Genomic DNA, 14,120 nt, shown 5'->3' on the forward strand with positions numbered 1-14,120 from the left:
TATATGTATGCATGTATCTATGTATGTGTATGTATGTGGGTATATATGCATGTGTGTATCTATATATGTCTATGTTTATGCAAGTGTGTATGAATGTACTGTATGTATATATGTATATACAGTGGGGAAAATTAGTATTTGATACAATGCCAGTTTCGCAAGTTTTCTCACCTACAAAGAATGGAGAGGTATGTAGTTTTTATTGTAGATACATTTCAACTGTGAAAGACAGAGTCTAAACATAAAGACCAGAAAATCATATTGTATGAATTTTACATATTTAATTTGCATTTTATTGCATGAAATAAGTATTTGATACATAAATAAGAACTTTAGAGAGTTTTGACGGGCTCTGAAAAGTCCAAAATTATGAGATGTCTTGCAGAGGGATGCAGCAGTCTTGAAATTGCCAAACTTTTGAAGCGTGATCATCACCGAACAATCAAGCGTTTCATGGCAAATAGCCAACAGGGTCGCAAGAAGAGTGTTGGGCAAAAAAGGCGCAAAATAACTGCCCATGAATTGAGGAAAATCAAGCGTGAAGCTGCCAAGATGCCATTTGCCACCAGTTTTGCCATATTTCAGAGATACAACGTTACTGGAGTTACTAAAAAGCACAAGGTGTGCGATACTCAGGGACATGGCCAGGGTAGGAAGGCGGAAAAACTACCACCTTTGAACAAGAAACATAAGATCAAATGCCAAGACTGGGCCAAGAAATATCTTAAGACTGGCTTTTCAAAGGTTTCATGGACTGATGAAATGAGAGTGACTCTTGATGGGCCAGATGAATGGGCCAGAGGCTGGATCAGTAAGAGGCAGAGAGCTCCGACTCAGACGCCAGCAAGGTGGAGGTGGGGTACTGGTATGGCCTGGTATCATCAAAGATGAACTTGTGGGACCTTTTTGGGTTGAGGATGGAGTGAGGCTCAACTCCCAGAACTACTGCCAGTTTCTGGAAGACTAAATATATATAATTTGGCCTGCTCTCTAAATTTAGATCGGGGTGCTGGTGAGACAGACCGTAGGTCTAGTATCAGTATTATTGAAATCCACCGCACTCCCTGTGTGGAATATCTTAGAAACAAAAGGATTTTTTGAAACTTGCTAATTTATTCAAGTGAAAAAACAGAAATCAATCAAATGTGACAGATCAAATAGTAGGTACAAGCGACTCAATCTGATGTGACGTTTCGACCCTCCCGGGTCTTACTCTAAAGTCGCTTTAGACTTCTATGAATCTATGGATGGAGGCTGTTGAGGGTCATCATAAAGAAAGGTGGCTATATTTATCACTAATTTTGGGGGGCTTTGCTTTTGCATGTCAGAAATGTTTATTTCTAAATTGTGTGCTGTTATATTGGTTTACCTGGTGAAAATAAACAAGTCAGATGGGAATATATTTGGTTTTTATTAAGTTGCCTAATGATTCTGCACAGTAATAGTTACCTGCACAAACAGATATCCTCCTAAGATAGACAAATCTAAAAAAAAAAAAATTTCAACGTCCAAAAATATTACGCTTTGACATTTATGAGTTTTCTGGGTTGACTGAGAACATAGTTGTTGATCAATAATAAAAATAATCCTCTACGCAGTGTATATGTGTCCGTATATATAGCTATCTGCGTATTTCTGTGTCCATCCCTACCTGTGCTTGTATCTGTGTGCATAGAGGTCAGTCTGTGTGTATGTGTCCATATAAGCCCCCGGACCACTGCTCCCCAAGACCCCCATGTGCTGCGGCGCTGTGTGAGGAGGCAATGCCGGCACTGACTCCGCGGGCAGGCACACATTCTGTGGGGAGCAGCCGGCTGTACAATGGCTGCGCCTGGTCTGTCACATTCCGCCGTGTGTGGGGCTGATGGAGCCGCTGCGCTTTTGGTATATCCCTCTGTGTGCAGCACGAGTGGGAGCAGGGCACGCTGACGCTTGTAGTACCACACTAGCAGCCGCCGCGCAGGTCAGCATCAGGTGGTCGCTGGGCGCCAGCGGCGGCTCTCTGTGGGCGGGGCTTACCGTGGGCGTGGCTAAAGGTGAGGAGAAGGCGGGAAGCCTATATAACCGGAGAGCCGGCTGCCAGGGCTGGAGACTTTAGAGACCACGGACCGGGCCAGCTCGGGGGTGACGGCGGCTGAGGCAACAGGGGGAGCGGGGAGGGCAGCCGCCGGCTCTTTCGGAGGGCTGAAGGAGGAGGCCGCCGCTTCCCCTGCTCCGCTCAGCTTTATGGACGAGCACCTCAGCCTCCTGCACTCGCCTCCGCCGTCCTCCACCAGGCACCGCACCAACATCGTGAACCCGGGCTACACGGACGGCGAGCAGGAGGTCATGACGGTGGTGGCGTGTGACAACCTCCTGGAGGAGGCGGCGGCGCTGCCGGGGCTCCGCTCCTCCGAGACCTACGAGCAGGACGAGCACGAGTGCTGCGAGCGGGTGGTCGTCAACATCTCCGGGCTGCGCTTCGAGACGCAGCTGAAAACTTTAGCCCAGTTCCCGGACACGCTGCTGGGCGACCCCAAGAAGAGGATGCGCTACTTCGACCCCCTGAGGAACGAGTACTTCTTTGACAGGAACCGTCCGAGCTTCGATGCCATCCTGTACTACTACCAGTCCGGGGGCCGGATCCGCCGACCCGTCAACGTGCCCATCGACATCTTCTCGGAGGAGATCCGCTTCTACCAGCTGGGCGAGGAGGCCATGGAGAAGTTCCGCGAGGACGAGGGCTTCATCCGGGAAGAGGAGCGCCCACTGCCCGCCAATGACTTCCAGAGACAGGTGTGGCTGCTGTTCGAGTACCCGGAGAGCTCGGGTCCTGCCCGGGGCATCGCCATTGTGTCCGTGCTGGTCATCCTCATCTCCATCGTCATCTTCTGCCTGGAGACTTTGCCCGAGTTCCGGGACGACAAGGAGTACAATGGGCCGGTGCTGCCAGCTGGGAATGGCACTGGCCCCTACCTCTCCAGCTCCTTCACCGACCCCTTCTTTGTGGTGGAGACTCTATGTATCATCTGGTTCTCCTTTGAGCTCTTGGTCAGGTTCTTCGCCTGCCCGAGCAAAGCCACCTTCTCCAAGAACATCATGAACATCATAGACATCGTGGCCATCATCCCTTACTTCATCACCCTGGGCACCGAGCTTGCTGAGCGCCAGGGCAATGGGCAGCAGGCCATGTCCTTGGCCATCCTGAGGGTGATACGCTTGGTCAGAGTCTTTCGGATCTTCAAGCTTTCCAGACATTCCAAGGGGCTCCAGATTTTGGGTCAGACCCTCAAGGCCAGTATGAGGGAGCTGGGACTGCTCATTTTCTTCCTCTTCATCGGAGTCATCTTGTTCTCCAGTGCTGTGTACTTTGCTGAGGCTGATGACCCATCTTCAGGGTTCAACAGCATCCCAGACGCCTTCTGGTGGGCAGTGGTCACTATGACTACTGTAGGGTACGGGGATATGCACCCAGTCACCATAGGGGGTAAAATAGTGGGCTCTTTGTGTGCCATTGCCGGTGTGCTCACCATAGCCCTGCCAGTGCCTGTCATAGTCTCCAACTTCAACTACTTCTATCACAGGGAGACTGAAGGAGAAGAACAAGCCCAGTACCTCCATGTGGGCAGCTGCCAGCACTTGTCCTCTAACGAGGACCTTAAAAAGACCCGCAGTAATTCCACCCTGAGCAAATCTGAGTACATGGTCATAGAAGAAGGGGTGAGTCCTGGACCCTTCACACAGCCCGGCTTTAAGACTGCCAACTGTACCACCAATAATCCAAACTGTGTCAATATCAAGAAGATCTTTACAGATGTGTAATAAGTCGTGTAGGGGTCATGGATGTGTCCAACACTAGAAATGTCACTACCATCGACATCAGCCTGTCCCACTTTTTAGTGTTCATTTTCTGGGAAGAAGCTCTAGGATATCACAGAGGGGCTGACCCGCGGAGCCTGCACATTTCTTTATCCTGATTATTTTGGGGTGAGAGGCTAGCTACCTGTTCACCCTTCGGAAGTGCTGCTTATAGTAACCTCAGACATGCTTGTTTTGGATCATTATACCTCAATTTGGCACCTTTCTTCTTTTGGGATTTACTATCATCGCACTTAGTGTAAGGACACAATCCTTCCTTGTCTGATACTAGTCCATTGACAGGCGGTGACCACTAGAAGTCAGCTGCTGATAGATAACCTAGACGTAAGCAGCATCCAAAACTGCAACAAGTGTTCCCATTCCATAGCAGTGCCAAGACTTATGGCTGGAGCTGCCCCCCGCGCTGTGGCTGTTGTTATGCTGTGACAGTCTACATGTCAGAAGAAGATTAAACTGCTGGACTTGCTTTTCATCGGAAGTTACTAATTCTGACCCAGTGATGCAGTTTCCATAGCAACATAGGTTTCCTGAGAAACCCAGTTGTCATGGCATCCCTGTTTCCATACCAACCATCCAGATGGTTCCAACTTAACACAGACGCTGCTGTTGGGAAAATGCTCAGAGAAAGTTAATCCCAGTGAGATTTGCAGAGTAGGTATGAAGAGTTGATGCTCACCTGGAATCTGGAGAACCAATCCAACCCCACACTGTGACTGGCACCCTGATGATTCCAAGAGAGGTGAGGGTGTAAGCAAAGAACACATTGGTGGTCCTCCATCATATCATGGGTCGGGATGGGAAATACAGCCCTCCTCTCCCATTCAGACAAAAATAAATTGTAGCATTAGAAGAAAAGCACTTTAGGAATAGAAACAAATCAGCACTTACATGACTACAGTAATGAACAAGCCTTACAAAGAGAAGAAGGGGCTGGAAGTAACCAACTCTAGAAATGTAACCTGGCCGCAGACCCCTTCATCAAGGGGAGTGATCGAACCTGAGAACGGTGAGTTCACGAATGTGTAGTGGCTAACACGGATGGACGCACACATCTGCTTGTAGACATAACATGTAGTCATGTATAACTTGTATTCCAGACTGGTGGAGATGTCAGACCATGGTGGTGAGAGATACATAGTAGGATAAGGTAGATCTGTTTATATACATATAGGTTGTGAGATGGGTAATTATGATCTGATTCCTTACCAGTAGGCTCATAAGCGTATTTTCAGGTATGTTACTCGTTTATGTGACATATAAATATCACATGTGTTCTACTTTGAGGTTTTATAATGCTGCGCTTTTGCCCATGTGACTTGCCAGGTTTACTTATTACCTTGTTAATCATGGGGGGTCCGAATGCTGGGATAAAAGCTCCTCAATCTGTCATCTGGTGGGACACCCACCGATCAGCATGTCATCACCATAGGTGACATCTTATTTTACTCTCAAGTGTTCAAAAAGACTTGGTGTATGGTAATAATTTAACAAATGGGTAAGTGATGGATGGGGTTGATGTGATAGACTATTCACATGCCAGGCACAGTTCTGGCACTTTTAATGGCATTGTAGCACAACATGCAGTGTTATTTCTGATAGTAGACCATCTCTTTTGTATGGGGGCCTCCCGACTCTCTCCCAACAGGTGATGTGAGGGAAAGAATTGGGAATATTGAATTTTAACTTCCTATTCTTTTCTCCAGGCAGATACACCAGAGGTCTGCAAGGAGGAATGAGGTGACTGGCGGTGGGTTAGGGTACATTTGCGCTGAAAGGTTATCGTGCACGAGTAAGTGTTCTTGAAGGAGCACTCCCATTAACCTTCCCCCCCCTAAACCTGTGTAAGTGTCAGTCAACGTTTTTATATACTCACTGCCATTCCCTCCAGTATCCAGTGCTGTTTCGCTTCTCTCCTGAGTTACAGGACAGCAATCCACTCTCCAGATCACACTGCTCTCGCACATAGAGCCGGAAGTCTCTTTTATAGTGTAATCTTAGGCTACGTTCAGATTAGCGTTGCGCGCCGCTGCGTCGACGACGCACGAAAAAACGCGTGCAAACGCACGCAAAAACGCTGCGTTTTGCGACGTGTGCGTCGTTTTTTTGACGAAATCGGACGCAAGAAAAATGCAACTTGTTGCATTTTCTTGCGTCCGACGCTAGCGTCAAAAACGACGCACGTGTCGGAAAACGCAACAAGAAAAACGCATGCGTCCCCCATGTAAAACATAGGGGCGCATGACGCGTGCGTCGCCGCTGCGTTTCCCGACGCAGCGTCGGGAAACGCTAATCTGAACGTAGACTCGTGGAGTCTCGTTCTGTTGTTCCATAGACTTACATTGTAAATGCCACTTCCACAGAGCACTGTGATTTGGAGAGTCTGAGTTGCCATTATGTGAATTAAAAGAGGAACAGAGCACTGCTGGATACCCCACAAGACGGAAATCTGTCCGTATATTAGCACACTGACCCTACACTGCACTTTTACTTAGGTTTACGAAAAAAGTTAATGAGAGTGCTTCTTTAAGAACACTCATTTCACAATAATCTTTCCATGGAAACAGGCTGCCAAAAACGCTTGTTCATCAGGTAAGAAATATCCTCTGAGCAGTGCAAAAGATCATCGTTTTCAGCAGTGCTAAATCCTGTGTAAACAAGACTCGAGGATTAAGGCAGCCTTTTGTGCTACAGTTACAGATCCCTCTGTGCACATCCATCACTCTGCCTGTGTAAGGCTAGGGTCACATTGCGTTAGTGCAACCCGTTTAGCGCTAGCGGGTTGCGCTAACGCAATGTTTTTAATGGGGCTGCGTCCTGGGGTCGCGGTAACGTCCCCGCTCTCGCAGATCCCCGATCTGCGAGAGCGGGGAACGGACCGCGGGCGCGCCTCGGACGCTGCGAGCAGCTTCCGCGGAGCGCCAGGAAACACCGGCGCGTCGCTAGCGCGTGCCTAACATGGCACACGCTAGTGCTGCGCGTTCCCATTGCCGTGAATGGGCGCGCTAACGTGCCGTGCAACGCTGTCCGTTAAGCGCGTTCCCATAACGCAATGGGAACCCAGCCTTAACAACTGACCATAGGGAAAAATTCACCAATCGACGGTCATTTAGTGCCCCTGATGAGCAGCCATGAAGAGATGTTTTCATTATGGAAAATTGTCTTTCAAATTTAATTCATGCATTGCCTTAAATGGAATATGTCATGAAAATACAGTCCATTCTGCGGGCATCATATTATAGTGCAGAAAGAGCTGAGTAAATATATATATACAGTACAGACCAAAACTTTGGACACACCTTCTCATTTAAAGATTTTTCTGTATTTTCATGACTATGAAAATTGTACATTCACACTGCAGGCATCAAAACTATGAATTAACACATGTGGAGTTATATACTTAACAAAAAAGTGTGAAACAACTGAAATTATGTCTTATATTCTAGGGTCTTCAAAGTAGCCACCTTTTGCTTTGATGACTGCTTTGCACACTCTTGGCATTCTCTTGATGAGCTTCAAGAGGTAGTCACTGGGAATGGTTTTCACTTCACAGTTGTGCTCTGTCAGGTTTAATAAGTGGGATTTCTTGCCTTATAAATGGGATTGGGACCATCAGTTGTGTTGAGCAGAAGTCTGGTGGATACACAGCTGATAGTCCTACTGAATAGACTGTTAGAATTTGTATTATGGCAAGAAAAAAACAGCTAAGTAAAGAAAAACGAGTGGCCATCATTACTTTAAGAAATGTAGGTCAGGTCAGTCCATCCGAAAAATTGGGAAAACTTTGAAAGTGTCCCCAAGTGCAGTTGCAAAAACCATCAAGCGCTACAAAGAAACTGGCTCACATGTTTACCGCCCCAGGAAAGGAAGACCAAGAGTCACCTCTGCTTCTGAGGATAAGTTTATCCGAGTCACCAGCCTCAGAAATCGCAGATTAACAGCAGCTCAGATTAGAGACCAGGTCAATGCCACACAGAGTTAGCAGCAGACACATCTCTACAATAACTGTTAAGAGGAGACTTTGTGCAGCAGGTCTTCATGGTAAAAAAGCTGCTAGGAAACCACTGCTAAGGACAGGCAACAAGCAGAAAAGACTTGTTTGGGCTAAAGAACACGAGGAATGGACATGGTCTGATGAGTCCAAATTTGAAATCTTTGGTTCCAACCACCGTGTCTTTATGCAACGCAGAAAAAGTGAACGGATGGACGCTACATGCCTGGTTCCCACCGTGAAGCATGGAGGAGGTCTGATGGTGTGGGGGTGCTTTGCTGGTGACACTGTTTGGGATTTATTCAAAATTGAAGGCATACTGAACCAGCATGGCTACCACAGCATCTTGCAGCGGCATGCTATTCCATCAGGTTTGCGTTTAGTTGGACCATCATTTATTTTTCAACAGGACAATGACCTCAAACACCCCTCCAGGCTGTGTAAGGGCTATTTGACCAAGAAGGAGAGTGATGGGGTGTTAAGTCATAGTTTTGATGCCGTCAGTGTGAATATACAATTTTCATAGACATGAAAATACAGAAAAATCTTTAAATGAGGTGTGTCCAAACTTTTGGTCTGTACTAATATATATAGTGTGTTTTTGGCCTCATTCACTTCACACTTTCGTGTTCAAACGCATACTTTCAAAGTGGTCCTGTTACCATCAGTGCTTTGGATCAGTGTGCCATTGTGTGTCAGTTTTTTACCATCGGTGTCTGCTTTTCAAGGATGGGTGAAAAAATAAATTAAAATCTATTGTTTGCAATGATAAATACGGACAGCACACGGACTGAACACTGATGCCATCCGTGTGCTCTACGTGTTTTTCATAGACCCACAGACTTGAATTGGTCCTTTTCATCTGTGAAAGCGGAGAAAAACTGACATGTCTCTGTGAGTTTTGCACGGATACACGATCCATGAAGAATAATGGTCCTGTGAATAGCTCCGTAGATTATAATGGGTACATGTTGTATCCGTGACAAGCATGGATAGAACACATAATAATAATAATAATAATAATTTTTATTTATATAGCGCCAACATATTCCGCAGCGCTTTACAACTTATAAAGGGGACTTGTACAGACAATAGACATTACAGCATAACAGAGATCACAGTTCAAAACAGATACCAAGAGGAATGAGGGTCCTGCTTGCAAGCTTACAAACTATGAGGAAAAGGGGAGACACGAGAGGTGGATGGTAACAATTGCTTTGGTTATTCGGACCAGCCATAGTGTAAGGCTCGGGTGTTCATGTAAAGCTGCATGAACCAGTTAACTGCCTAAGTATGTAACAGTACAGACACAGAGGGCTATTAACTGCATAAAGTGTATGAGAACATGATGCGAGGAACCTGATTATGTTGTGTTTTTTTTTTTGTTTTTTTTTAATAGGCCACGCAGGGATAGTTAGGTTAATGCATTGAGGCGGTAGGCCAGTCTGCACAAATGAGTTTTTAGGGCACGCTTAAAACTGTGGGGATTGGGGATTAATCGTATTAACCTAGGTAGTGCATTCCAAAGAATCGGCGCAGCACGTGTAAAGTCTTGGAGACGGGAGTGGGAGGTTCTGATTATTGAGGATGCTAACCTGAGGTCATTAGTGGTGCGGAGGGCACGGATAGGGTGGTAAACAGACCAGAGAGGAGATGTAGGATGGTGCTGAGCCATGGAGTGCTTTGTGGATGAGGGTAGTAGTTTTGTACTGGATTCTTGAGTGGATGGGTAGCCAGTGTAATGACTGGCACAAGGTAGAGGCATCGGTGTAACGGTTGGTGAGGAATATGATCCTGGCTGCAGCATTCAGGACAGATTGGAGCGGGGAGAGTTTGGTAAGAGGGAGGCCGATTAGTAGAGAGTTACAATAGTCCAGACGAGAATGAATAAGTGAAACAGAAAGAGTTTTTGCAGAGTCGAAAGTAAGAAAAGGGTGAATTCTAGAAATGTTTTTGAGGTGCAGATAAGAAGAGCGAGCCAGTGATCGGATGTGGGGGGTGAATGAAAGCTCGGAATCAAGGATGACCCCAAGGCACATACACATATGGATGTGTGAAGGGGGCCCAAATCATTTAATACTCTGGTCTTTCTAGGACTTTCTGGCTAGTAAGTGGTTTTATTAGTGATTGACAGCTATCTCTGTATGCACACTTATACAAAAAAAAATCTGTCAGTCACTGCTAAAACCTCCTATTAGACCGAAAATTCCAGAGAGAGCAAGCTTGAAATGATGGAAAAAAGGGTAAAGCTATGTTCACACATCAGTATGGAACAATTATTGTGCCATCAGATGCCATATAACATGAACTATCGCATCTCAATGCTCGGACTGGCCTTAGGCTCTCCTGACCCGAGTGTAACAGCATGAACTTCTATACCGCTGTCATCTTCTGGTCAGGAACGCCAACTGCCAGTCCGAGCATTATGATGTGATAGTCGCCCGTGTTATACAGAGGAAAAGTATAATCGAAACGTGCACCACTTCTGCATTTTTAATCCACTTGTTTTGGCTTACAAATATAGATGTAAAGTACTGACCAAAATACTGCTGTGCGAACTTTGCCTTATAATGAATATTTTCTCACAAAACTATATATATATATATAGTTCCACTCCCCCTGTTCTATAACAGGGTGAGTGCAAATTAGATTTCATTTTTGTGGCGACTGGTTGCCTTTAAATAGATTTTCCAAAACTGTAAAACAATTTTTAGGTATGTATCATGTTAACCTAATAAACAGAGGTATACTCACCTTTCTTCACTGCAGTGAATTTACCAACGGCTGCTCTGGAAGTCTGAGCCGGAAGTGATATCTGCGGGGTTCAAATGTCAACAGGACCCCTGAAACCTGATATTGACTACAGCAGTCAGGAGGCTAGAGGAGCACATCCTCAAAGAAAGATCCAGTGATGCGCTCCATCCAATTACCTGACCCTTGAAGCTAAGTGCAGAATTCAGTAGTCCTTTTGACCCCCACATGCTTTTGGAACTGCAACAGACCTCCAGAGGGGCCTGCACTGGATCCATGGGAGTGCCTTCATTTGAAAAACATCTATGCCTTAAAAAAGTGAACAAAACTTGGACAACCCCTTTAAATGCAAACTAATTGCTGTAAAAGGGAAATAGCCATCATTTTTTGTGATCATATTGATGAAGTCTATAATTTTGAATCTCCTCTGATGTCCAGAATGAAAGGTCTATACGTTGTAGAATGTGTGAATCAGCTTCACCCTCATAGTTTTACGTACTATTTATTAAAGGGATATTCTGCCAATGAAACAAAGATCTGATCATTACTCACCTGGTGAATCACACTCCTTTCTCTCCAGCGCTGCCACATCCATAGTGCCTGGGGGGTCTTCTTAACTTTGTAGGAATAACTTGCACATAATATGCATATGATTGCTGCTGCCAGTCACTGTTCCCAGTGGTCGTATATGCATGTGTGGCATAAAACTTAAAGGGACACTGTCACCTGGATTTGGAGGGAACAATCTTCAGCCATGGAGGCGGGGTTTTTGGGTGTTTGATTCACCCTTTCCTTACCCGCTGGCTGCATGCTGGCTGCAATATTGGATTGAAGTTCATTCTCTGTCCTCTGTAGTACACGCCTGCACAAGGCAATCTTGCACAGCGCAGGCGTGTACTATGGAGGACAGAGAATGAACTTCAATCCAATATTGCAGCCAGCATGCAGCCAGCGGGTAAGGAAAGGGTGAATCAAACACCCCAAAACCCCGCCTCCATGGCTGAAGATTGTTCCCTCCAAATCCAGGTGACAGTGTCCCTTTAACATCGGTGACTGTCTGCAGTGGTCAGGTGTGTATATTCAACATGTCGTCACTGCAGGACATGTGCAGGCTGGATTGGCTAATATAACCCTTAGAGATATGGCACTGAAGCTTAATGTTTTTTTCTAGAAATCCTTATAATATTGTATAATATTTAAAGACATAAGTATAGTAATTCTTACAAATACTTCTGTTGTTGAAATGGCTTCTGGAATGATGCTACAGTCGAGCAAACAGCTGTGAAAAAAATCCTATTTCTGCTATTAACCAAGGTTTGTAGTACCGTAATTTGTATTCTGATTAAAGCCATAGGATGTGATAAAAAAGACTTATTGTCTGCTGAGGAAAAGCAGGCACAGGATATGTGAGTTCCCTCGAGGCTTCCGGCTCTATTATTACATAGCCATTACCCAATGTGACATTTATAGATGGAAACCTTGTAATTGTCTTCAAATTGCCTACTTACCAAAAGTTTCTCTAAAAGATGAAAATAGAAATAGCAACTTCCTATACATTTTAGTGTGCTGTAATGTATTAGAAGGAGGGAGAGTGGTCCTGTAGTCTTGTACTACCGGCTGTTCACCTGTCCTGATTTCGGAGGACACAGGTGCAACTCTGCCGCTGTTCATTATAAAACAATGAGATGACTCAATTTTAGTCTGTACCCTTATTATGTACTAGATGGTGGCCCGATTCTAACGCATCAGGTATTCTAGAATATGCATGTTCATGTAGTATATTGCCCAGCCACGAAGTATATTGCCCAACCACGTAGTATATTGCCCAGCCACGAAGTATATTGCCCAACCACGTAGTATATTGCCCAGTCACGTAGTATATTGCCCAACCACGTAGTATATTGCCCAGCCACATAGTATATTGCCCAGCCACGTAGTATATTGCCCAGCCACGTACTATATTGCCCAGCCACGTACTATATTGCCCAGCCACGTAGTATATTGCACAGCCCACGTAGTATATTGCACAGCCAGCATAGTATATTGCACAGCCCACGTAGTATATTGCACAGCCCACGTAGTATATTGCACAGCCCACGTAGTATATTGCACAGCCACGTAGTATATTGCCCAGCCACGTAGTATATTGCACAGCCCATGTAGTATATTGCCCAGCACGCGTAGTATATTGCACAGCCCGCGTACTATATTGCCCAGTCCGCGTACTATATTGCACAGCCCACGTATTATATAGCAATGTGGGCATCATATCCCTGTTAAAAAAAAGATTTAAAATAAAAAATGGTTATATACTCACCTTCCGTTGGCCCCTGGATCCAGGAAGCGTTTACCGACGCTCCTCACGCGCTCCGGTCTCAAGAGTGCATTGCGGTCTCGCGAGATGGTGACGTAACGGTCTCGCGAGACCGCTACGTCTTCATCTCGCGAGATCGCAATGCATGGACCGGTCACCGGAGCGTCGCGAGGAGCGGGAAAGGCGCCGGAAGGTGAGTATATGATGATTTTTTATTTTTTTTATTATTTTTAACATTAGATTTTTTTACTATTGATGCTGCATAGGCAGCATCAATAGTAAAAAGTTGGTCACACAGGGTTAATAGCAGCATTAATGGAGTGCGTTACACCGCGGCATAACGTGGTCCATTAGCGCTGCCATTAACCCTGTGTGAGAACTGACTGGAGGGGAGTATGGAGCGGACACTGACTGTGGGGAGGAAGGAGCGGCCATGTTGCCGCCGGACTGCGCCCGTCGCTGATTGGTCGTGGGCGTTTTGCCACGACCAATCAGCGACTTGGATTTCCATGACAGACAGAGGCTGCGACCAATGAATATCCATGACAGAAAGAAAGACAGACAGACGGAAGTGACCCTTAGACAATTATATAGTAGATGTGCTCCTCTAGCTGCGCTTCATGGGATGAAAGCTCATGAACTACGTATGAAATTGGAGCATGTCTAGATCTCTGACGTAGACCACCAAACATGCAGTCTATAAGACCCACTTTTCTAAAAATTGTTAGGAGCGTCTGAAAAGAACTTTTTTTTCTACTAAGAAACTGGATTACAGTCAATGATAAATTACCGGATCAATGATAAATTACCGGAAGAGTTGTTTGTTCTAGTCCAAATTTATCTGATAACCATCCTAAAAGTTAGTTTGCTCTGGGCAGCTATCGCTTGGAGCTATTTTATTTGGACAATAATGATAGTGGGACTGTGTAAATGCTTAGCATTAGTCCTGCACTACTATTTGTAAGCTTCTTGTAAACTTTAGGGCTCATTAAAGCTCCTGATTTTCCTGTATGAGTTCTATGTGTGATTTTCGTGGATATCACTCGTATGTGTGATGCTCTATGTGGCCATTCACATTTCTGTGATTTTGCAAGTCTGGGTCCGTGAACAAATTGAACCACTCTCGGATGACATCCACATCAGAGTGTGATCTGACTTTAATAGACTGTGACATAGGAGAAGGTTGAGAAACTTATTTTTTTTTGCTCC

At 45.5% G+C, this 14,120-nt stretch overlaps 1 protein-coding gene across 2 annotated transcripts in view; it reads left to right on the top strand.

Annotated features, from left to right (window-relative positions):
• Positions 1 to 2,093: 2,093 nt before the first annotated feature.
• The window catches only part of LOC138669575 (potassium voltage-gated channel subfamily A member 3-like), a 143,431-nt gene continuing 131,404 nt past the window's right edge, over positions 2,094 to 14,120 (top strand). The window contains exons 1-2 of one of the 2 annotated variants that reach the window (XM_069756144.1): positions 2,094 to 4,864; positions 10,616 to 11,221. In XM_069756144.1, coding sequence (XP_069612245.1) covers positions 2,227 to 3,801 — 1,575 coding nt within the window. In that variant the 5' untranslated portion in view covers positions 2,094 to 2,226 and the 3' untranslated portion in view covers positions 3,802 to 4,864; positions 10,616 to 11,221. Of the gene's footprint in view, positions 4,865 to 10,615; positions 11,222 to 14,120 lie in introns of those variants that run through there. The other variant, XM_069756142.1, reaches the window with a different exon arrangement.

Source organism: Ranitomeya imitator, chromosome 3 (genome assembly GCF_032444005.1).
Source record: "Ranitomeya imitator isolate aRanImi1 chromosome 3, aRanImi1.pri, whole genome shotgun sequence".
Taxonomy (NCBI): Eukaryota; Metazoa; Chordata; class Amphibia; order Anura; family Dendrobatidae; genus Ranitomeya; species Ranitomeya imitator.